General features: G+C 52.1%; 3 protein-coding genes across 16 annotated transcripts; 1 reads left to right on the plus strand and 2 right to left on the minus strand.

Annotated features, from left to right (window-relative positions):
• Positions 1-3914: 3914 nt before the first annotated feature.
• Positions 3915-20045, plus strand: ERCC1 (ERCC excision repair 1, endonuclease non-catalytic subunit). 13 transcript variants are annotated; one of them, XM_063620821.1, is made up of 10 exons: positions 4959-5076; positions 5153-5264; positions 7493-7708; positions 8448-8551; positions 9779-9878; positions 12082-12158; positions 14436-14535; positions 15694-15765; positions 15984-16052; positions 19939-20045. In XM_063620821.1, the coding sequence occupies exons 2-10, from the start codon at positions 5160-5162 to the stop codon at positions 19987-19989; spliced, it is 894 nt and encodes a 297-aa protein (XP_063476891.1). In that variant the 5' UTR covers positions 4959-5076; positions 5153-5159; the 3' UTR covers positions 19990-20045. The 13 variants fall into 13 exon arrangements, with proteins under 13 accessions (XP_055105509.1, XP_055105499.1, XP_055105510.1 ...); XM_055249534.2 differs by lacking the exons at positions 4959-5076; positions 7493-7708 and adding an exon at positions 3915-4749; XM_055249524.2 differs by lacking the exons at positions 4959-5076; positions 19939-20045 and adding an exon at positions 3915-4749 and having other exon boundaries at positions 15984-16196.
• Positions 12849-13225, minus strand: LOC129467008 (uncharacterized protein C17orf114-like). The gene has a single exon (XM_055251224.2). The coding sequence runs from the start codon at positions 13223-13225 to the stop codon at positions 12986-12988; it is 240 nt and encodes a 79-aa protein (XP_055107199.1). The 3' UTR covers positions 12849-12985.
• Positions 19878-23139, minus strand: POLR1G (RNA polymerase I subunit G). Of its 2 annotated transcripts, none has more exons than XM_055249513.2 (3): positions 22942-23139; positions 22425-22566; positions 19878-21528 (listed from the first exon to the last, which is right to left on the minus strand). In XM_055249513.2, the coding sequence occupies exons 1-3, from the start codon at positions 22961-22963 to the stop codon at positions 20157-20159; spliced, it is 1536 nt and encodes a 511-aa protein (XP_055105488.2). In that variant the 5' UTR covers positions 22964-23139; the 3' UTR covers positions 19878-20156. The 2 variants fall into 2 exon arrangements, with proteins under 2 accessions (XP_055105488.2, XP_055105486.2); XM_055249511.2 differs by having other exon boundaries at positions 22936-23139.
• Positions 23140-23161: the final 22 nt, after the last annotated feature.

Consider the following 23161-nt stretch of genomic DNA (forward strand, 5'->3'; position numbering starts at 1 on the left):
CAGTGGCGCACTACAGTAATCTCGACACTTTGGGAGGGCGAGAAGGGAGGATCACTTGAGCCCAGGAGTTCGAGACCAGCCTGGGCCATTGTGAGACCGCCCCCACCTCCGCCTCTACAAAAAAATACAAAAGTTGGCCAGGCGTGGTGGCGCGCGCCTGTGGTCCAGCTACTGGGTAAGCTGATGTGGGAAGATCATCTGAGCCCAGGAGGTTGAGGCTGCAGTGAGGTGTGATCGCACCACTGCACTGTAGCCTGGGTGACAGAGAGAGGCTCAGGAAAAAAAAAAAAAAAAAGGGAAAGAAAGGAAGGAAGGAAGGAAGGAAAAAGAAAGAAAGAAAGAAAGAAGAAAGAAAAGAAAGAAAGAGAAAAAGAGAGAAAGAAAGAAAAGAAAGACAAAGAGAAAAAGAGAAAAAGAGAGAAAGAGAGAGAGAGAGAAAGACAGAAAGAAATAAAAGAAAAGAAAGAAAGAAAGAGAAAAAGAGAAAAAAAGATAAGAAACTGAGGGTAGAAATCCAACATCCAACTTGGAAATAACGTAGAACCCAGGACAACTTTTTCCCCTCGCTCTTAACTAATGTTAACTGATTCAGAATTCCACTGATGGCAGGCGGCGGGCCCTTTGCCGCATTTCTGCTTCAAGGAAATGGATCGGGAGCAGGGAATGGACCGCCTTCTAGGGGGTCCTGCCGACGCTGGGTTCTGGCGGAGCAGAACGGCCCCGGCTCCCCAACACTTCCAATCCTCTTGTGGTGCACCATCGCCCCCTGGCAGAAAACGCAGGAGTTGCAGGGTTAAGTCTGGCAATTCCATTCCCCAAGGGGATAACTGAGTCACAAGCCCTTCTACTTGGGATGACCTACTTCTAGAATTGCTGTATGGTCTTGGATACAGAGGCATATTTCTTTTTTTCTTTTTTGTTTTTTGAGACGGAGTTTTGTTCTGTCGCCAGGCTAGAGTGCACTGGTGTAATCTCGGCTCACTGCAACCTCCGCCTCCTGGGTTTAAGCAATTCTCTGTCTCAGCCTCCCGAGTAGCTGGGCTTACAGGCGTCCGGAACCAGGCCCGGCTAATTTTTTTTGTATTTTTTAGTACAGACAAGGTTTCATCATCTTGGCCAGGCTGGTCTTGAACTCCTGACCTCATGATCCACTTGCCTCGGCCTCCCAAAGTGCTGGGATTACAGGCGTGAGCCACTGCGCCCAGCCTCCTGGGGGAAAATTATACCTAGCGATGAGACTATTAGACTGATTCTCCTTCCTTCTTACTAGGCATGAGCCACCTCTCCTGGCCCCTATATCTTCTAACATTGCAAGAAACAATACTAATAACCTAGGATTCTGGATTTCTTTTTTCTTTCCTTTCTTTTTGTTTTATTTATTTATTTATTTATTTATTTTTGGTCTTACTCTGTCACCCAGGCTGGAGTGCAGTGGCACAATTGCTGCTCACTGAAGCCTCTGCCTCCTGGACTCAAGCAATTCTCCCTCCTCAGCCTCCTGAGTATCTGGGACTACAGGTGCATACCAACACACATAGCTTTTTTTTTTTTTTTTTTTTTTTTTTTGAGAAGGAGTTTCGTTTTTGTCGCCCAGGCTGGAGTACAACTGCGTGATCTTGGCTCACTGCAACCTCCACCTCCCGGGTTCAAGTGATTATCCTGCCTCAGCTTTCCAAAGTGCTGGGATTACAGGCATGAGCTACCTTGCCCAGCCAACTTCTGTGTTGTTTTTTTTTTTTTTTGTAGAGATGGGGTTTTGCCATGTTGCCCAGGCTAGTCTTGAACTCTGGAGCCCAAGCAATCTGCTCACCTTGGCCTCCTAAATTGTTGGGAATATAGGCATGAGCCACTGCGCCCAGCCTAGAATTCTGGATTTCAATTGTTAGGGTGAAAAGAAAAAGGCATTTGAGGTGAGCAAGGTTCAGGACAATAAATCTGGGCAATAGATCAAGACCTTGTCTCAAAAAATTTTTTTCTTTTTTTTTTTTTTTTGAGATGGAGTTTCACTCTTGTTGCCCAGGCTGGAGTGCAATGGCACGATCTCAGTTCACCGCAACCTTTGCCTCCAGGGTTCAAGCGATTCTCCTGCCTCAGCCTCCCAAGTAGCTGGGATTACAGGCATGTGCCACCATGCCCAGTTAATTTTGTATTTTTTTTTTTTTTTTTTGAGACGGAATCTGGCTCTGTCGCCCAGGCTGGAGTCCAGTGGCACAATCTCGGCTCACTGCAACCTCCACCTCCCGGGTTCAAGTGATTCTTCTGCCTCAGCCTCCCAAGTAGCTGGGACTACAGGTGCGTGCCACCACGCCCAGCTAATTTTTTTATTTTTAGTAGAGATGGGGTTTCACCATATTGGCCAGGCTGGTCTTGAACTCCTGACCTCGTGATCCGCCCATCTCGGCCTCCCAAAGTGCTGGGATTACAGGCGTGAGCCACCGCGCTGGGCCTCTAATTTTGTATTTTTAATAGAGATGGGATTTCTCCATGTTGGTCAGGCTGGTCTCGAACTCCCGACCTCAGGTGATCCACCCGCCTAGGCCTCTCAAAGTGCTAGGATTACAGGCATGAGCCACCATGCTCAGAAAAAAAAAAAAAATTAAGTAAAATGGGAAAATGTAGACACAGAGACAGACACCCATAGATGAAAGACTGATGTGAAGAAAGAAACAGAGGGATGTCATGTACATGCAGGCAAGAATAAATAAAAAGATCAAAGAACATAACAGAAATGGCAGAAATAGACGTGTGTGTATGGGAATTTGGTATGTGATAAAGGTAGAATTTCAGAACAGTGGAGAAAAGATCTACCTTTGGTCAACTTGAGACAATTGGTTACATCACTCATAAACAACAACCTCGGTGCACTTTCAAAAATAAACCTTGGCCAGGGGCGGTGGCTCACGCTTGTGATCCCAGCACTTTGGGAGGCTAAGGTGGGCGGATCACTTGAGGTCAGGAGTTCAAGACCAGCAGGGCCAACATGGTGAAACTCCGTCTCTACTAAAAATACAAAAGTTAGTTGGATGGGCGCCTGTAATCCCAGCTACTTGGGAGACTGAGGCAGGAGAATTTTTGAATCTGGGTGGCAGAGGTTGCAGTGAGCCTAGATTGTGCCATTGCACTCCAGCCTGGGCAACAAGAGCAAAACTCCATCTCAAAAAAAAAAAAATACATAAATAAATCTTACATAGATTAAAGCCAGATGACCTGCTCATTCTAGGCCATCACTGTTTGGGACCGTGTCTGTGTCCCTCACTGAACCGTAAGCTCTGGGAGGACAACACGGGGCTTTTATCTTTTATGTAGATAAAAGAAATGATAGAATATATCATTATAGCTGTGCACTGTAATCCCAGCACTTTGGGAGGCTGAGGCAGGTGGATCACCTGAGGTCAGGAGTTTGAGACCAGCCTGGCCAACATGGTGAAGCCCCGTCTCTACTAAAAATAATAATAAAAAAAAATTAGCCGGGCATGGTGGCGCATGCCTGTAATCCCAGCTACTAAGGAGGCAGGAGAATCGCTTGAACCTGGGAGGTGGAGGTTGCAGTGAACTGAGATCGCGTCATTGCACTCCAGCCTGGGTAATAAGAGTGAAACTCCGAAAAAAAAAAAAAAAGAAAAAAAAAGAATTTATCATTATGACCCTGGGTTATGGCAGGGCTCTTAACACACCAAAAGCAAAAGTCAGAACGAAACAGACTGATAAATAGTCGCGCATAAACACAAATAACTTCTGTGCCAAAAATAACTAAAGTTAAAGCCTAAAGTAGAAACTAGGAGGAAATGTTTGCAATATAGGTAACTAAGGATTAGAATCAGAATCCATAAAGTACCCCTAGAAATTAATAGTAATAAAAGAGCCATACAACCCATTTAAAAAATGGACAAGGAATATGAGCAAGCAATTCACAGAAGACAAAATTTATAAGACCAATACATTCACAAAAAAAACATTCCATTTCCTTAGTAATCAGAGAGCTGCAAGTTACAAGTGTGATCCTATCCTTTCAGGAAGTGACTAATACTAACTCATCAGCCAGGCCCCTACTCAGATGTCCCTTCCTCCAGGAAGCCCTTCCGGACTCCGGGGCTGAGTCAGGGGCTCCCCCGACCCCCATCCCACGACTCTCCCGGGATCTTCTATCCCAGACCTGCCCATTCTGGGTCATCACTGGGAACGTGTCTGTGTCCCTTACTGAACCGTAAGCTCCGGGAGGACAACACGGGGCTGTCGTTGGTCACTGCTGTGTCACCAGCACAGACTCGCACAGGACCGGGAAGAGAGGAAGCGCGTGGGGGGAATAGGTGTGGAATAAATGAATGAATGGGGAAACTGAGGCCAAGTCAATGTCTCAGTGGGATTCAGACTTAAGTCTCTCCTTACTGAGAGGAGGAACAAAGTTGGATCTCCTGCGATCTCTTCTCCACTGAGCCCTGCCAGGATTCCGGGCACACGGAAGCGCTCAGTAAGGGCTTTGGAACTGAACAGTTTGGGAGCCAGATCCTCTGAGGCCACATCTCTCTCCGGCCACGACCTCCACGGTCCTCCAGGACCATAGAGAGTTGTACAGAGATCGCCCTGCTCTATGCTCTACTCTCCTGGGGAGCGGGGCCAGAGAGGCCGGAAGTGCGGCGAGCCCTGGGCCGCGCTGGCTGTGCTGGCGGTGGGCCGCCTCGATCCCTCTCCAGTCTTTCCCTTGAGGCTCCAAGACCAGCAGGTGAGGCCTCCGGGCGCTGAAACCGTGAGGTCTGGACCAGAGGGGCGGGAGGCGGAGACTGCGGGTGGAGATTGGCAGCCGCGGAAGCCAATCATTGCCGAGTCTGAGAGATGGACACGGCCAGGCGTGGGGAGGGCGTCCAGATGCTAGCCCCGGGGGCCGGACGAACGGAAGGCGGGGGACGGAGCCAATAGAATCCGGTGGGGGCGAGAGGCGGAGCGATGGGACTTGTGGACCTGTAAGGGGCGGGGCGAGCCGAAGGTGGATGTCCAAGGGGCGGGGCGTTACAGAGCCTCGGGCGCTGGGTGTTTGGGACCTGACGCTGTGGAGCTCTCGGAGTTTTGTGGGGGACGGCTGTGAGTCGGGGTTCCTGCTGGGGGATGAGAACGTAGATGCCAATGGCTCACTCCCTCCTGGCACCTTCCCTTTCAGGCTCCAGATGGACCCTGGGAAGGACAAAGAGGGGGTGCCCCAGCCCTCAGGGCCGCCAGCAAGGAAGAAATTTGTGATACCCCTCGACGAGGATGAGGTCCCTCCTGGAGTGGTAGGACAAGGAGATGCGGGGCCCCTGGGAGGCTGGGGGGTGTTAGGAAGAAGAGGATAGGTTGGGGCCTGTGGGACCAGGGTGTGGGTTAGTGGGTTTGGGGGCCACGGACGACTTGGGGAAACAGTCCTTGGTCCTCCGCAGGTCCCAGTTTCCCCATCTGTGAAATGGATGGGTGGTTCTAAGAGAGGGCTAAGGCAGAGGCCAGACATTGGCATTCAGCAGGTAGCACCTGATGTGTTTTACGAGGCCAGCACCCTGATTTTTCAAGACATGAATTTATTGCTCATGTTTAAGAATCGCCAGGTTTTGCAATCTTAAAAAAATCTACACTTTAGACATATTTTGGTAAATAGAAGGACGTGGCAATATTGAAATCTCCTTCCTAAGGGAAAACAATCAACTGGTGATGAGCATTAGCTATGAAGAAAAGGAAAGTGGGCTAAGAATATAGGACGTGATGGGGGAGAGGACCTTCCTACTTTATTTATTTATTTATTTTATTTATTTATTTTTTTGAGACAGAGCCTCACTCTGTTGCCCAGGCGGGAGTGCACTGGTGCCAACTCGGCTCACTGCAACCTCTGCCTCCTGGGTTCAAGCGATTCTCCTGCCTCAGCCTCCTGAGTAACTGGGATTACAGGAGCGCGCCTGGCTAATTTTTGTATTTTTAGTAGAGATGGGTTTCACCATGTTGGTCAGGCTGGTCTCGAACCTCAAGTGATCCGCCCATCTCGGCCTCCCAAAGTGCTGGGATTTACAGGCATGTGCCACCATGCCTGGCCCCTTCCTACTTTAGATAGGAAGGTCAAGGGAGGGCCTCTCTGAGGAGGTGACATCTTGGTAGAGACCTGAAAGAGGTGAGGGAGTCAGCCATGGCGACATCTGGGGTAGAGGGAACAGCCAGTGCCAAAGCCCTGAGGTCAGAGAGAGCCTGCCGCGTTCAAGGGCAGCACGAAGTCCAGTGGGGCTGGAGTAGAGAAAGCAAGGGAGAAGCGGTAGAAGGTGTAGTTTCTTTTTTTTTTTTTTTTTTTTTTTTTTCTTTTTGAGACAGAGTCTTGCTCTGTCGCCCAGGCTGGAGTGCAGTGGCACGATCTCGGCTCACTGCAAGCTCCGCCTCCCGGGTTCACGCCATTCTCCTGCCTCAGCCTCCCGAGTAGCTGGGACTACAGGCGCCCGCCAACATGCCCGGCTAATTTTTTGTATTTTTAGTAGAGACGGGGTTTCACCGTGTTAGCCAGGATGGTCTCGATCTCCTGACCTCGTGATCCGCCCGCCTCGGCCTCCCAAAGTGCTGGGATTACAAGCGTGAGCCACCGCGCCCGGCCAGAAGGTGTAGTTTCTGAGGCAAGGAGCAGGGACAGATCTAGAGCCTTGTGGGTGATGGTGACAGCTTTGGCTTTCACTCTGAGGCAGGAGGCACCCACCAGCTCTGAGCAGAGGAGGGACATGAGGACTTAGTTAGGGAACAGACTTCCAGGGGGCGAGGGTGTGGGCAAGGAGCTGGTGAGGAAGTGACTTCAGTGGTCCAAGGGTGAAACGCTGGTGGCTGGGACCAGAGTGGAGGCTGAGGAGTTGGGGAGAAGTGGCTGAATTCAGATTTTGAGCTCTCAGCCTTCTGGAAGGGACATTAGGAGGAAGGAGGATGGGCAGCCCTAAAGAGGGAAGAGGGGTCAAGTGCTGTGGCTCACACCTGTAATCCCAGGACTTTGGGAGGCTGAGGCGGGCGGATCACCTGAGGTCAGGAGTTTGAGATCAGCCTGGACAACATGTTGAAACCCTGTCTCTACTAAAAATACAAAAATTAGCCAGCGTGGTGGTATATGCCTGTAGTCCCAGCTCTTCGGGAGGCTGAGACAGGAGAATCGCTTGAACCTGGGAGGCGGAGGTTGCGGTGAGCCGAGATCACGCCACTGCACTCCAGCCTGGGTGACAGAGCAAGACTCCATCTCAAAAAAAAAAAAAAAAAAAATTAGCTGGGCATGGTGGTGGGCACCTGTAATCTCAGCTACTCGGGAAGCTGAGGCCGAATTGCTTGAACCTGGGAGGTGGAGGTTGCAATGAGCCAAGATAGTGCCACTGCACTCCAGCCTGGGTGACAGAGCAAGACTGTCTCAAAAAAAAAAAAAAAAAGAAAAAGAAAAGGAAAGGGGAGAGGAACTCACAGGGCCTCAGATGTCCCCTGCTCACCCCAACCAGTCCCCTGCAAACTCCCTTTCTCCCCACAGGCCAAGCCCTTATTCAGATCCACACAGAGCCTTCCCACTGTGGACACCTCGGCCCAGGCAGCCCCTCAGACCTATGCTGAATATGCCATCTCACGGCCTCTGGGAGGGGCTGGGGCCACGTGCCCCACAGGGTCAGAGCCCCTGGCAGGAGAGACCCCTAACCAGGCCCTGAAACCCGGGGCAAAATCCAACAGCATCATTGTGAGCCCTCGGCAGGTGAGGAGGGAGATGGAGAAGTGGGGCCTTGAGGTTTTCAGTGGGAAACGCTGTTCTAGGGATGACTCCAGTGGAAGGAGGTCTGAGTTCCAGCTACTTGGTTCTCGCCATTCATTCATTCATTCAACAGCGGTGTGTGGGTTGAGAGTGCCCCAGCTCTACTTGCTGGGGCTGTGGCTGTATTGGTGCAGCTCTGTTTCCTGACCCCAGGTTTGTTAATTTATTCAAAATGTACTGAATGAGGCCGGGTGTGGTGGCTCACGCCTGTAATCCCAGCACTTTGGGAGGCTGAGGCAGGTGGATCACCTGAGGTCAGGAGTTCGAGACCAGTCTGGCCAACATGGTGAAACCCCATCTCTACTAAAAACACAAAAATTTGCCAGGCATGAGGGCAGGAAGTGTTCAGGACCACAGGACACGCAGACTGGGGCTGGAGGAGAGGGCTGAGCTGGAGACAGACCCGGGGACCCTTTAGGAAAGGCCTGGTACCAGTGGGCGTGGAGGGGAGGAGCCTGGATCAGAGGACCAGGGACTGTCCAGGGTTAGGAGGAGGAGAGAGAAGCTGGAAAAGACCCGGGCACAGGTGGGAGGAGGGAGGAGGTGCGGGAAGAGGTGCGAGGAGGCAGGAGGTGTGGGAAGAGGTGGGAGGAGGGAGGAGGTGCAAGAAGAGGTGGAAGAGGGCCCTGTGGTTACCAAGGGTCATCCCTATTGATGGCTTCTGCCCTTCGTCCCTCCCCAGAGGGGCAATCCCGTACTGAAGTTCGTGCGCAACGTGCCCTGGGAATTTGGCGACGTAATCCCCGACTATGTGCTGGGCCAGAGCACCTGTGCCCTGTTCCTCAGGTGAGCTCTGCGGCGCCACCCCAGCCTTCAGGAAGGGCACCCCACTGGCCTGGGTGGGTCATGTCCCAGTGTTCTGGACTGTTCTATGAGAAACCTCTGGGCATGGTCCGGCAGGTTCTGGGCCTTGGTGGGACCCTGTGTTGGAGGCAGGGGGTCTTGGCCTGGAGGTGCCCAGTGCAACAAGAGCTGTGGCCCAAACTCCTGGGTCTCAGGAAGGAGGGGCTGGGGGCCAGACTCCTGGGTCTGAGGGAGGAGGGGCTGGGGGCTGGACTCCTGGTTCTCAGAAGGGAGGGGCTGGGGGCTGGACTCCTGGGTCTCAGAAGGGAGGGGCTGGGGGCCGGACTCCTAGGTCTGAGGGAGGAGGGGCTGGGGCCTGAACTCCTGGGTGTCAGGAAGGAGGGGCTGGGGTCTGGACTCCTGGGTCTGGGGGAGGAAGGGCTGGGGGCCGGACTCCTGGGGATCTGAGGGAGGAGGGGCTGGGGCCTAGACTCCTGGGTCTGAGGCAGGAGGGGCTGGGGGCCTAGACTCCTGGGGTCTCAGGGAGGAGGGGCTGGGGGCCTGGACTCCTGGGTCTAAGGGAGGAGGGGCTGGGCCCAGACTCCTGGATCTGACGGAGGAGGGACTGGGTCACTCATGTCCCAGACATCCTTGACTGGAGTTGACGAGAGGCAAGATTTCTCCCATCTCTACCCTAGTTAAACAACTTTCCCCTCCAACCCAGGGGCCCCTCTGCAGACAGGGCCAGAGAGAGGAAGTGAAACCTCCGAGTTCCTGTGCTCCCCGCAGGCTGTGAGAGCTGCAGACTGCTGGGCAGAGCCACTCCCAGTTCCCTGGGTCATAAAGCCCTCACCATAGCCCTCTGAGGCCAGAGCAGATGGGCTGGCAGTGCGCCCTGCTTCCCACCGCGAGCCACACAGTGTCCCCGTGCCCACACTCTCTAGGACCCCTGGCACCTGTTCTCCCCCTGAAGCCCAAGTCTCTTCCCCTCTTCATGAAGAAGCCAGGGGTCTAGTCTTCTGGTAACCACAGCCATGTGGCCTGGCTGCCAATCCCTGCGGAGCATCTTGGAAGAGTGACCTGGGGCAAGTGACTTACCCTCTGTGGGCCTCAGGACCCTCTGTCCCCCGTGCCGTACTCTGAGCCCTTAGTATTCTAGTGAGAGGGAAAAGGGCTTTGGGGGTCTCGAAGAGACTGAGACCTCTCAACTCCCGCTCCCTGCCCCACCAGCCTCCGCTACCACAACCTGCACCCAGACTATATCCATGGGCGGCTGCAGAGCCTGGGGAAGAACTTCGCCTTGCGGGTCCTGCTCGTCCAGGTGGATGTGGTAAGCAGGGGTCGCTCCCTAGCCAGCCTCACTGGGCTTCGAGGTTGTGCAGTGGGCTGTTGAATCCCTTCCAAGAGGAAATGCAGCTAAACCTCAGCCAGAAACGTTTTTCACATCTGAGATTGACATGGGTCACCAAGACACTATGTTGGCAAGGAGAGGGGAGGGCAAAATTATCTATTTCCTCTTTCCCCACATCCCCTTCAGTTAGTCCCAGATCTCTGCCACCTAAATATCTCTTCTTTTTGTTTTTTGTTTGTTTGTTTGTTTGAGACAGAGTTTTGCTCTTGTTGCCCAGGCTGGAATGCAATGAGTCGATCTTGGCTCACTGCAACCTTCGCCTCCGGGCTCAAGCGATTCTCCTGCCTCAGCCTTCTGAGTAGCTGGGATTATAGGCATTCACCACCACACCCGGCTAATTTTTGTATTTTTAGTAGAGACTGGTTTTCACCATGTTGGCCAGGCTGGTCTTGAACTCCTGACCTCAGGTGATCCACCCATCTCGGCCTCCCAAAGGCTGGGATTACAGGCATGAGCCACCGCGCCTGGCCATATCTCTCTCTTTTATTTTTTTAAGACGGAGTCTCCTCTGTCGCCCAGGTTGGAGTGCAATGGCGAGATCTTGGCTCACTGCAACCTCTGCCTCCTGGGTTCAAACGATTCTCCTGCCTCAGCCTCCAGAGCAACAGGGATGACACCAGGCCTGGCTAATTTTTATTGATTGATAGATTGATTGATTGATTGTTTTGAGAGAGAGTCTCGCCCTTTCGCCCATACTGGAGTGTAGTGGTGCAATCTTGGCTCACTGCAACCTCCGCCTCCTGGGTTCAGGTGATTCTCCTGACTCAGCCTCCCAAGTAGCTGGGATTACAAGCGCATACCACGATGACCGGCTAATATTTTGTATTTTTAGTAGAGACGGGGTTTCACCATGTTGGTCAGGCTTGTCTTGAACTTCTGATCTCAGGTGATCCCAAAGTGTTGAGATTATAGGCGTGAGCCACCCCCACCGGGTGATTTTTTTTTTAATTTTTAGAGACAGGGGCTTCCTATGTTACCCAGTCTGTTCTTGAACTCCTAGCCTCAAGCAATCCTCTTCCATTGGGTCGGGTGCAGTGGCTCATGCCTGTAATCCTAGCTCTTTGAGAGGCTGAGGCAGGAGGATCACTTGAGGCCAAGAGTTCGAGACTAATCTGGGCAACATAGGAAGACCCCATCTCTACAAAATACAAAAAATATGGTGGTGTGCACCTATAGTCCCAGCTACTTGGGAGGCTGAGGCAGGAGAATTGCTTGAACCTGAGAGGTGGAGGTTGCAATGAGCCAAGATCATGTCACTGCACTCCAGCCTGGGCAACAAAGTGAGACACTGTCTGAAAAAAAAAAAAAAAATCATAAAACTCCCATGGCTCCTAAGCACCCTAGGAGAAAGTTCTGCTCCCTTCCATGACCTATGGGGTCCTGTGTGACCTCCAACCTCTACCCAGTTCTCCAGGTGCCTCTCTAAGATTCCATGCTCCTCATGGAATTTCACATCCTCTCTCCCATAGGGAGCGAATTATAATTCCTCAAGCCCTCTTTCCCCTCCCATCCTTTGCCCATGCTGTTCTCTATGTCTGGAATTCCCTTTTCTGGTCTCCTTTTCATCCTTTCCTCCTCCTCATCCTCCTTTGGGTCTCAGCTCAAATGTCCCCTCCTCCAAGAAGCCCTCCCTGATCCCCCAGGCAGGCTCAGTCTGTCTTCTGGCTCCCACATCGCAGCCCTGGCCACTCCAGATCATCAATGTCTGGGGACAGGTCTGTCCTGCTCATCAGACTGTGAGCCCTGGGAGGGCAGAGTCAGGGCTGTCTCAGCCACTGCTGGGTCCTAGCACTGCTTAGCACGGGCCGGGCACCCAGTAGGAGCTTAGAGAGTGACAATTGGGTGAGAGGCTCTTGGCATCCTGAGCTACTGTGTTTTCAGGCTTTAATTCCTTTTTTGTTCTTTTTTTTTTTTTTTTTTTTTGAGACAGAGTCTCGTTCTGTTGCCCAGGTTGGAGTGCAGTGGCACGACCTTGGCTCACTGCAACCTCTGCCTCCCGGGTTCAAGCAATTCTCCCGCCTCAGCTTCCCTAGTAGCTGGGATTACAGGAGCCTGCCACTATGCCTGGCCCATTTTTGTAATTCCTGGCTTCTAGGTTTCTAATTCTGATTTTCTCCTCCAGAAAGATCCCCAGCAGGCCCTCAAGGAGCTGGCTAAGATGTGTATCCTGGCCGACTGCACACTGATCCTCGCCTGGAGGTGAGATGAGGGCTTCTCCGCCTCATTCAGGCTCCACCTGGGATTGGTCCCTGCTCCCCGATCCCACGCTGCCCAGTCCTTCCCTTCTCCTTCCTGTGTAGGCCAGATGCAGGCACTGCCTCTCTCTGGCCTTCAGTTTCCTCATCTGTAACACAAGGTCTTAATTTTTTTTTTTTTTTTTTTGATACAGAGCCTCACTCTGTCCCCCAGGTTGAAGTGCAGTGGCACGATCTCGGCTCTGCCTTGGGGGTTCAAGCAATTCTCCTGCCTCAGCCTCCCAAGTAGCTGGGATTACAGGTGTGCACCACCACGCCCAGCTAATTTTTTTGTATTTTTAGTAGAGACGGGGTTTTGCCATGTTGGCCAGGCTGGTCTTGAACTCCTGACCTCAGGTGATCCTCCCGCCTCACCCTCCCAAAGTGCTGGGATTACAGGCGTGAGCCACTGTGCCCGGCTGGAAGCTGAACATTTCATGAGGTTGGCTTCTTGCTGCAGTGGGAAAATAAGCAATGCTTCTGGTTTTCCTCCTATCAAACTCAGTACAAACACTTTGTGTGCTGACTTCCCTTCCAAAATAGCTAACATTTCTTCAGCAGTGCCAGGCGCGGCTTTTGGCACTTACAGAGCATTCCAGAGTATTCTCTGATCTTCACAGTCATACCATCCTCCCCACTTTGTTATTAATTTTTTTTTTTTTTTAGCGACTATGAACACATTTAATGAGAAGGTTAGAAAGGACTTGGGGAGGTGGACATTAGGATCGCTGAGAAATCTGGGGTGGGAAGCTTGCTAAGCCTTCCTGGAGGTTCAGCTCCTCGTTGTCCCCTTTAAATGGTGGAGTCATTGGCCGATGCTATGTCATGCAGCTGGTGGCGGAAGGAGAGTCGGGCCTTCCTGCTGAAGTAGGCACCAGGCCCTGGCCAGGATACCCCTCCCTCAGCCATGATGGGGGCCATAGCTGGACTGGGATCTGGAGGGGCAGCAGGACTCAGGCCTGCTCCTCTTTCAGTCCCCCGCTGTCTACGGCACCCACACCATGGGAAACACCATGCCCCCTTCAGACCCATCTCAACAGTGGAGTCTATTATTAATTTTTTGAGACAGGGTCTTGCTCTGTTGCTGAGGCTGGAGTGCAGTGGTGCTATCACAGGTTACTGAAGCCTCAACTTACCAGGCTCAGGCAGTCCTCCTGCCTCAGCCTCCTGAGCAGCTGAGACTAAAGGCACGCACCACCACGCCTGGCTAATTTTTAATTTTTTGTGGAGACGACACCTTGCTATGTTGTCCCGGCTGGTCTCGAACTCTTGAGCTCAAGTGATCCTCCTGCCTCAGCCTCCCAAAGTGCTGGGATTACAAGCATGAGCCACTATGCCTGACCACCCCACTTTACAGTGAGGAAACTGAGGCCCAGAGAGCAAACCACTGGCCCAGGGTTACCCAGGCAGAAGTGAGGTCGGGCTCCCAAGAGCTCACCTGTAGCCAGAAAAGATATCAAGATGCGTCCAGCAGTGATTACTACCAGGTTGTATTTGGCAGGGGGGATGGGCTGGAACTTTGATACTTTGATTTTTAGCATCAACAATTTTTTTTTTTTTTTTGAGACCGAGTCTTCACTCTGTCGCCCAGGCTGGAGTACAGTGGCTCAGTCTCGACTCACTGCAAGCTCCGCCTCCCAGGTTCATGCCATTCTCATGCGTCAGCCTCCCAAGTAGCTGGGACTACAGGCGCCTGCCACCACGCCCGGCTAATTTTTTGTATTTTCAGTAGAGATGGGGTTTCACCATGTTGGCCAGGATGGTCTCGATCTCCTGACCTCGTGATCCGCCCACCTCGGCCTCCCAAAGTTCTGGGATTACAGGTGTGAGCTACCGCGCCCATCCATTTTTTTTTTTTTTTTTTTTTGAGATGGAGTTTTACTCCTGTTGCCCAAGCGGGAGTGCAATGGCGTGATCTCCGCTCACTGCAACCTCCGCCTCCTGGGTTCAGGCGATTCTCCTGCCTCAGCCTCCTGAGTAGCTGGGACTACAGGCACGTGCCACCAAGCCCAGCTACTTTTTTGTATTTTTAGTAGAAACGGGGTTTCACCATGTTGGCCAGGCTGGTCTCAAACTCCTGACCTCAGATGATCCGCTGGCCTCATCATCCCAAAGTGCTGGGATTACAGGCGTGAGCCACTGCGCCCGGCCTAGTATTGGCAGTTCTTACGACTGACCATAATGAAGCAAATCTACAATCTGATACCTCACCTCCCGGCTGCCCTGTATCCTGTTATCCCAGCCCCGAGGAAGCTGGGCGGTACCTGGAGACCTACAAGGCCTATGAGCAGAAACCAGCGGACCTCCTGATGGAGAAGCTAGAGCAGGACTTCGCCTCCCGGGTGAGGCCACCTCACCTCCCATCCCTGCCTGGGCCTCCCCGCAGCTCCTGGGTGGTTGAGCTTCAGTTCCAATCTTAAGGCACTGTCCATTCATCCCTGGGCCTCGTCTTCCCTGGCCCATCCCACCAAAACTGCAGCTAGAGGGGTTTTCCTGAGCACAAATCTGCTGCTACCCTCCCCAGCTCAAAACCCTCCCATGGCTCCCCAGTACCCCGAGGGAAAGCCCAGGCTTCTCACCAGGCTCAACAAGGGTCCGTCAGGCTCAGAAGCCCTGTGGCCCCCACTTCACACTTCACTTCTCCCAGGCCTAGCTCACTTCTCCAAGCACTTGCCCCTTCTGTTCCCTCTGCCCAATTGCCTGCCTAATTCCTCTTTTTTTTTTTTTTTTTTTTTTGAGATGGGAGTCTCACTCTGCTGCCCAGGCTAGAGTGCAATGGCATGATCTCAGCTCACTGCAACCTCTGCCTCCCAGGTTCAAGTGATTCTCCTGCCTGAGCCTCCCGAGTAGCTGGGACTACAGGTGCCCGCAACCATGCCTGTCTAATTTTTGTATTTTTTTTTTTTTTTTTTTTTTTTTTTGAGATGGAGTCTGGCTCTGTCGCCCAGGCTGGAGTGCAGTGGCACGATCTCGGCTCACTGCAAGCTCCACCTCCCGGATTCACGCCATTCTCCTGCCTCAGACTCCCGAGTAGCTGGGACTACAGGCGCCCGCCACCTCGCCCGGCTAATTTTTTGTATTTTTAGTAGAGACGGGGTTTCACCATGTTAGCCAGGATGGTCTCGATCTCCTGACCTCGTGATCCGCCCGCCTCGGCCTCCCAAAGTGCTGGGATTACAGGCGTGAGCCACAGCGCCCGGCCTTAATTTTTGTATTTTTTAGTAAAGATGGGGTTTCACTATGTTGGCCAGGCTGGTCTTGAACTCCTGGCCTCAGGTGATCCTCCCGCCTCGGCCTCCCAAAGTGCTGGGATTATTAGGCATGAGCCACCACGCCCAGCCTGAGATGACTTTTTAATCAGTTGGGAAAAAAAGCGTTTATTGAGTGCTTCCTGCATGCCAGGCAGTCTGGGGACACAGCTGTGACCCAGCCCCGCCCTCCTAGGCTCAGTCTTCCTGGCCTTTCTTCTTCTGACACACTCCTGCCTCCACCCTTTCCAGGTGACTGAATGTCTGACCACCGTGAAGTCAGTCAACAAAACGGACAGTCAGACCCTCCTGACCACATTTGGAGTAAGGAATGGCTCCCCTGCCCCATAGGCATTTCTGTCCGCTTGCCTTTTTTAGAAAGCCTGTCACCCATTTCCTTCCATCTCCCTGCCCACCCCTTGGCCCATCCTGCCTTCCCACAGGCCCTCACCTCCCCCAGGAAATATCTGAGGCCCCTCCTCAGCTGGGACAGGGGAGGCTTTTGTGCTCAACTGCCCTGACCCCTTGCTTTCACCTTTCAGTCTCTGGAACAGCTCATCGCTGCATCGAGAGAAGATCTGGCCTTATGCCCAGGCCTGGGCCCTCAGAAGGTAAGAGCTCTGGGAAAGAACCCAAGGAGTTGGGGGAAGGAGGGAGCCCCAAATAAACACAACCTGAGACCCCAAAGTTTTAAGGTGAAAAAAGAACCAAAGACCAGACACAGTGGCTTCCGCCTGTAATCCCAACACTTTGGGAGGCCAAGGTGGGAGGACTGCTTGAGGCCAGAAGTTGGAGACCAGCCTGGGCAAGTGAACACCTCACTTTTACTACAAATAATAAAAAATAGCTGGGCATGGTGGTGTGAGCTTGCTACATGCCTGTAGTCTCAGCTACTGGGGAGACTGAGGTGGGAGGATTGCTTGAGCCCAGGAGGTTGAGGCTGCAGTGAGCTATAAGCGTGTTCCTATGCTCCAGCCTGGGTGACAGAGCGATCCTGTCTCAAAGCAGAAGCAATCCAATGAGGAAGAATGAAACTAGATAGCTCTCTCTCGCCATATACAAAAATCAAATCAAAGTGGATTACAGACTTAAATCTGAGACCTCAATGCATGAAACTTCTATAAGAAAACATTGAGAAGCTCTCCAGGACATTGAACTGGGCAGAGATTTCTTGAGTAATGTCCTGTAAGCATAGGAAACTAAAGCAAAATGGACAAATGGGATCACATCAAGTTAAAAAGCTTCTAAGCCAGGTGCGGTGGCTTGGGCCTGTAATCCCAGCACTTTGGGAGGCTGAGGCGGCTGGATCACCTGAGGTCAGGAGTTTGGGACCAGCCTGGCCAACATGGAGACACCCCATCTTTACGAAAAATACAAAAAAGTAGCCAGGTATGGTGGCACGTGCCTGTAATCCCAGCTACTTGGAAGGCTAAGGCAGGACAATCGTTTGAACCCAGGAGGTGGAGGTTGCAGTGAGCCAAGATAGCGCCATTGCACTCCAGCCTGGGCAACAAGAGTGAAACTCTGTCTCAAAAATTAAAAAAAAAAAAAAAAGAATAAAAAGCTTCTGCACAGCAAAGGAAACATTCCACAAAGTGAAGAGACAACACACAGAATGGGAGAAAATATTTGCAAACTAACCATCGGACAAGGAATCAATAACCAGAAGATAAGAGTTCTAACAACTCTATAGGATAAAATATAATAATCCAATCAAAAAGTGGGCAAAATATTTGAATTAACATTTCTCAAAAGACATACAAATGGCAAGCAGGCATATGAAAAGGTACTCCACATCATTGATCCTCAGAAAAATGTGAATCAAAACTACAATGAGGCTGGGCGCAGTGGCTCATGCCTGTAATCCCAGCACTTTGGGAGGCCGAAGCAGGCGATCACTTGAGGTCAGCAGTTCAAGATCAGCCTGGCCAACATGGCAAAACCGCATCTCTACTAAAAATACAAAAATTAGCTGGGTGTGGTGGTGCATGCCTGTAATCCCAGCTACTTGGGTGGCTGAGGCAGGAGAATCTCTTGAACCCGGAAGACGGAGGTTGCAGTGAGCTGAGATCACACCACTGCACTCCAGCCTGGGCAACAAGTGAAAAAAAAAAAAAAAAAAACCCAAAAATAAACTATAATGAGATACCATCTCAGCTCCATTAAAATTGCTTATTTATTTATTTTTTTGAGATGGAGTCTCGCTCTGTTGCCCAGGCTGGAGTGCAATGGCATGATCTCGGCTCACTGCAACCTCTGTCTCCTGGGTTCAAGCAATTCTTCTGCCTCAGCCTCCTGAGTAAATGGGATTACAGGCACCCGCTACCATGCCCAGCTAGTTTTTGTATTTTTAGTAGAGATGGGGTTTCCCCAGGTTGGTCAGGCTGGTCTCGAACTCCTGACCTCAGGTGATCCACCCACCTCAGCCTCCCAAAGTGCTGGGATTACAGGCGTGAGCCACCGCTCCCGGCCTTAAAATGGCTTTTATCCAAAGGACAGGTAATAACAAATGGTGGTGAGGATGTGAAGAAAAGGGAACTCTCATATACTTTTGGTGGGAATGTAAATTAGTACAACCATTATGGAAAACAGTTTGGAGGCTCCTCTAAAAACTGAAAGTTGAGCTTCCACATGATCCAGCAATCCCACTGCTGGGTATATCCCCAAAGAAAGGAAATCTGTGTATGGAACAGGCATCTGCACTCCTGTTTGTTGCAGTGCAGTTCACATTGCCAAGATTTGGAACTAACCTGTGTCCATCAGCAGATGACCAGCCAAAGAAAATGTGGTACTTATACACAATGGAGTACTCTTCAGCCATAAAAAAGAACAAGATCCTGGCTGGATGCGGTGGCTCACACCTCTAATCCCAGCACTTTGGGAGGCCGAGGCGGGCAGATCACTTGAGGCCAGGAGTTTGAGACCAGCCTGGCCAACATGGTGAAACCTCATCTCTACTAAAAGTAAAAAAATTAGCTGAGTGTAGTGGTGCATGCCTGTAATCTCAGCTACTTGGGAGACTGAGGCAAGACAATTGCTTGAATCTGGGAGGCGGAGGTTGCAGTGAGCCGAGATTGTGCCACTGCACTCCAGCCTGGGCGACACAACGAGACCTTTTTCCCAAAACAAACAAACAAACAAAAAAAAACAACAACATGAGATCCTGTCAATTACAACATAATGAACTGGGGATTATTATGTTAAGTGAAATAAGCCAGGCACAGAAAGACAAACATCGCATGTTCTTACTTATTTGTGTATCTAAAAATCAAAACAATTGAACTCATGGAGATAGAGTAGATGGAGGCTGGGGAGGGTAGTTAGGGGCTGGCAGGGAGAGGGGGAAGGTTAATGGGTACCGCACACACACACACACACAAAAGAGAAAGAATGAATAAGACATACTATTTGATAATACAACCAGGTGACTATAGTCAATAATAATGGTACATTTTAAAATAACTTGGCCGTGTGCGGTGGCTCACACCTGTTGTCCTAGCACTTTGGGAGGTCAAGGCAGGCGGCTCACGAGGTCAGGAGTTCGAGACCAGCCTGGCCAATATGGTGAAACCCCGTCTCTACTAAAAATACAAAAATTGGCCGGGCGCGGTGGCTCACGCTTGTAATCCTAGCACTTTGGGAGGCCGAGGCGGGCGGATCACCAGGTCAGGAGATCGAGACCACGGTGAAACCCCGTCTCTACTAAAAATATAAAAAATTAGCCGGGCGTGGTGGCGGGCGCCTGTAGTCCCAGCTACTTGGAGAGGCTAAGGCAGGAGAATGGCGTGAACCCGGGAGGCGGAGCTTGCAGTGAGCCGAGATTGCGCCACTGCACTCCAGCCTGGGCAACAGAGCAAGACTCCGTCTCAAAAAAAAAAAAAAAAAAAAAAAAACAAAAATTAGCCGGGCATGGTGGTGGGCACCTGTAGGCCCAGTTACTCGGGAGGCTGAGGTTGCAGTGAGCCAAGATCATACCACTGCACTCCAGCCTGGGTGACATCATGAGACCGTCTCAAAAAAATAATAATAACTTAGCCAGGCGCGGTGGCTCACATCTATAATCCCAGCACTGGGAGGCCGAGGCAGGCGGATCAGGAGGTCAGGAGATTGAGACCATCCTGGCTAACCTGGTGAAACCCCATCTCTACTTAAAAAAAAAAAAAAAAAAATTAGCTGGGGAGGGGCCTGTAGTCCCAGCTACTCGGGAGGCTGAGGCAGGAGAATGGCGTGAACCCAGGAGGTGGAGCCTGCATTGAGCTGAGATCGCGCCACTGCACTCCAGCTTGGGCGACAGAGCGAGACTCCGTCTCAAAAAAAAAAAAATTAATAATATTAATAATAATAACTTAAAAAGATTGTAACTGGCTTGTTTGTAACTCAATGGATAAATGCTTGAGGGTGTAGGGGAAAATAAAGAACCAAAACCCCACTCTAGATTTACCCAGGAAACAGCTCCTTTAATGACTGGTTCCTCATTTTTTTCTCCCTCCCATCCAGGCCCGGAGGCTGTTTGATGTCCTGCACGAGCCCTTCCTGAAAGTACCCTGATGACCCCAGCTGCCAAGGAGACCCCCGGTGTAATAATAAAGCATCCTCCCAGGCCAGGCTGGCTGCGCTGGTGCAGTCTCTGGGGACGGGTTCTGGGGGTGTCACCTTCTGGTGGCCCAGGTGGGCACCTTCAGCTTTCTTTAGTTCCTCAGTTTCCCGGGGGCAGACTACACAGGCTGCTGCTGCTGCTTCTTCCTCTTCTTGTCCCGGCCTGTGGGAGCCTCCTCCCCAGACTCTGAATTCAGTGGTGGCCCTGGCATCTCCTCTTGGGGCACTGTCTCTGGCATCCGGCTTTCCTGACTCTGCTTCTTCCTCTTCTTGGTGGATCCCGGAGTTGCCCTGGCCTCAGGCTGTCCCTCCCCTGGCAGTTCAAGCTGTAGTGGCTGAATCAGCTCAGTCATTGTGTGACCGCTCTCTTTCTTCTTCTTCTTTTTGGTGGATGCGGGAGCTGCCTGAGGCTCAAGGTCATCCGACAGCTCAGGCTCCACCACCTCTGGCTCTGGCTCTGGCTCCACTGTGGCATTTTGCTGTTTTTCTTTCTTCCTCTTCTTTTTGGGAGCTGCCAGAGCTGCCTGGGCCTGAGGCTCCACTCCTTCTGGCTGTTGAGGCTCCATCGTCCCCCCTGGGAACTCCAGAGGCTTCATCTCTGGCTCCACTGGCTCCATCGCCTCCGTCCCTGGCTCCATCATTGCAATCTGTCCCTTTTCTTTTTTCCTCTTCTTTGTAGGGGGCAGAGGGATGGCTTCATCCAGTGGCTCCACCTTCACCTGTGGCTGAGACTCAACTGTCATCCCCTCCTCTGGCTCCATCCCTTCCGTCCCCTTTTGCCTCCTTCTCTTTTTGGTCAGGGACAGGACTGTGTCTTCTAGAGGCTCAGTGTTAATCTGTTCCGGCTTCACTGTCTTGTTTTCTGGCTCGAAGGTTTCTGTCCCTTTGGGCTTCTTCCTCTTCTTGGTGGTGGATGGGAACAGCACTCCCAGAGGCTCCAGTGTCTCCACTGTGGGCTCTGTCCCCACAGGTCCTGCCGCCTCTGCTTCTTTCAGCTGCTGATTTTTTTTCTTCTTCTTCTTCCGCACATCCATTTCTGGGGACCCCAAAGCCATGTCCACCTCCAGGGCCCTGTGCCCATTCACTGCCTCCTGAGTGACTGGGGCCTCCGTCACCTGCATCTCCTTTTTCTTCTTCCCTGAGGTGAGCAGGTTGGGGGCCAAGGCTGACCTAGGCCCTGTGACTGGTGGGTTGCCCCCAAAGGCACAGAACCGAGGCCTCAGGCCAGGAGGGATCTGTGGTGGGGGACTTGCTGGGATGGGCTGCAGAGGGCTCCCTGACAGGGATTGCTGGGGACTCTCAAGGATCCTCAGGGTGCCCTGGGGGGCTGAGGCACAGGTGAGTCCACCTCCTGCCTCCGTTGAGGGGGCCAGCAGGGTCGCTTCTCCAGCCTGGGGACAGCTGCTGAGGACTCGATAGCGGTGCCGCTTGCCTGCCAACTTGCCCTTGACAATCTGGGAGCCAGAGAGAGGCACATGCCGCCCATTGAAGCTACAGAGAGAAACAGGGAGGGCAGAGGCTTAAGTGGAACAGAAGAGGGAAGGTTTTTATTTATTTATTTATTTTGAGACAGAGTCTTGCTCTGTTGCCTAGGCTGGAGTGCAGTGGCACAATCTTGGCTCACTGCAACCTCCACCTCCTGGGTTCAAGCGATTCTCCTGCCTCAGCCTCTCAAATAGCTGGGATTACAGGCACCTGCCACCACGCCCGGCTAATTTTTGTATTTTTAGTAGAGACAGAGTTTCACCATGTTGGCCAGGCTGGTCTTGAACTCCTGACCTCAAGTGATCTGCCTGCCTTGGCCTCCCAAAGTGATGGGATTACAGGCACGAGCCACTGCGCCTGGCTGGCCTCTGGTTTTTAATAAAACATGACTAGAGTGACTCCATCTTAAAGTGAGTAGCTAGGCACTTACAAGGTTCATGCTTATGGCCTGAAAATAACCACATCCCAGGCTGACCACCAATTATAATTACAGAATACTTATGGCCACACAGGACATGTTCCACCAAGCCTGCAGAATGTCCAAATGTCCTAAGAATGCAGCCCCCATTACTTAAATATAACATAAATGAGCAAGCTTAGGTTGCAGGATTAATGGTCGTGGATAACACTAGTAGCCCCTACCTTTAGTGAGCTTATCTGCACACTCCAAGTTTAACTATAGTTCCTTATAGTTTCTTATAAGTAGAGATACTAACAACGGGCTGTGCGTTTCTCCTCCTGCTTTCTGAGGACACTCTACTCTGTAAAGGAGTAGTTTCCAATAAACTTGCTTCTTTCACTGTGCTCTGTGACTCACCTCGAATTCTTTCCTGTGACAAATTCAAGAACCCGCCCTTGGGGTCTGGACCGGGACCCTCTTTTCCGTCAACAAGACGACTCACCAGTCTGGGGCAAAGTCTGCAGGGGCCTGAATAAGCCACAGCTCCGTATCTGGACCCGTCAGCGCCTCCAAGGAGAAACGAGGGGACCCTGAGGCTTGGGGCTTCGCGGTAAAATTGGGGGGACAAGGGAACCGAGCAGCATCTGCAGCAGAAGGGGAAATGGGGTCGACTGACACCTCCTTGCCGGTCCAATCTTGCAGGGCGCGCCTATCGGTCCATTGGTCTTAACCTCGTGAGCACTCCAGTCCCCTCAACCTGGTTCCTCCTTTCTGCCCACCTGTTCCCCAGGGGCGACCTCAATTTCACCGATCCAACCCCTGGGGGCGCCTTGCTCTCCACGGGTAGCCCCCTACAAGATAACCCTCTCTTCGTTTGAATTCCCGTTCGCCCACTGGGAATGCACGCTCTTCGCAAGTTCTGCTTCCAGGTACGCCTCCTTTTCCGCCCGAACCCTCTCGGGCGCCCCTTTCTCCTTCCACAAGCGCACCCTCCGCACCCCGTCAACCCGCACGCTCACCGCCGGCCTGAGGCTCCTCCATCCCGGGACCCACACCACAGGCAACCCGGTAGCCCGGGCCGCTCGCACCAGGTTGCAGACCACGTGGATCCAAAGGGGTAGGGCCTCATCCGGGAGCGCCCAACTGGTGCAGGAGCGCGGGGGTAGGCATCGCTCGACTCTCGTTCTGCAGGAAAAACTGGGGGAAATTTCAACGTGTGCAGAGCAGAAAACCGAGGAA

Source organism: Symphalangus syndactylus, chromosome 17, assembly GCF_028878055.3.
Source record: "Symphalangus syndactylus isolate Jambi chromosome 17, NHGRI_mSymSyn1-v2.1_pri, whole genome shotgun sequence".
In the NCBI taxonomy this organism is placed as follows: domain Eukaryota; kingdom Metazoa; phylum Chordata; class Mammalia; order Primates; family Hylobatidae; genus Symphalangus; species Symphalangus syndactylus.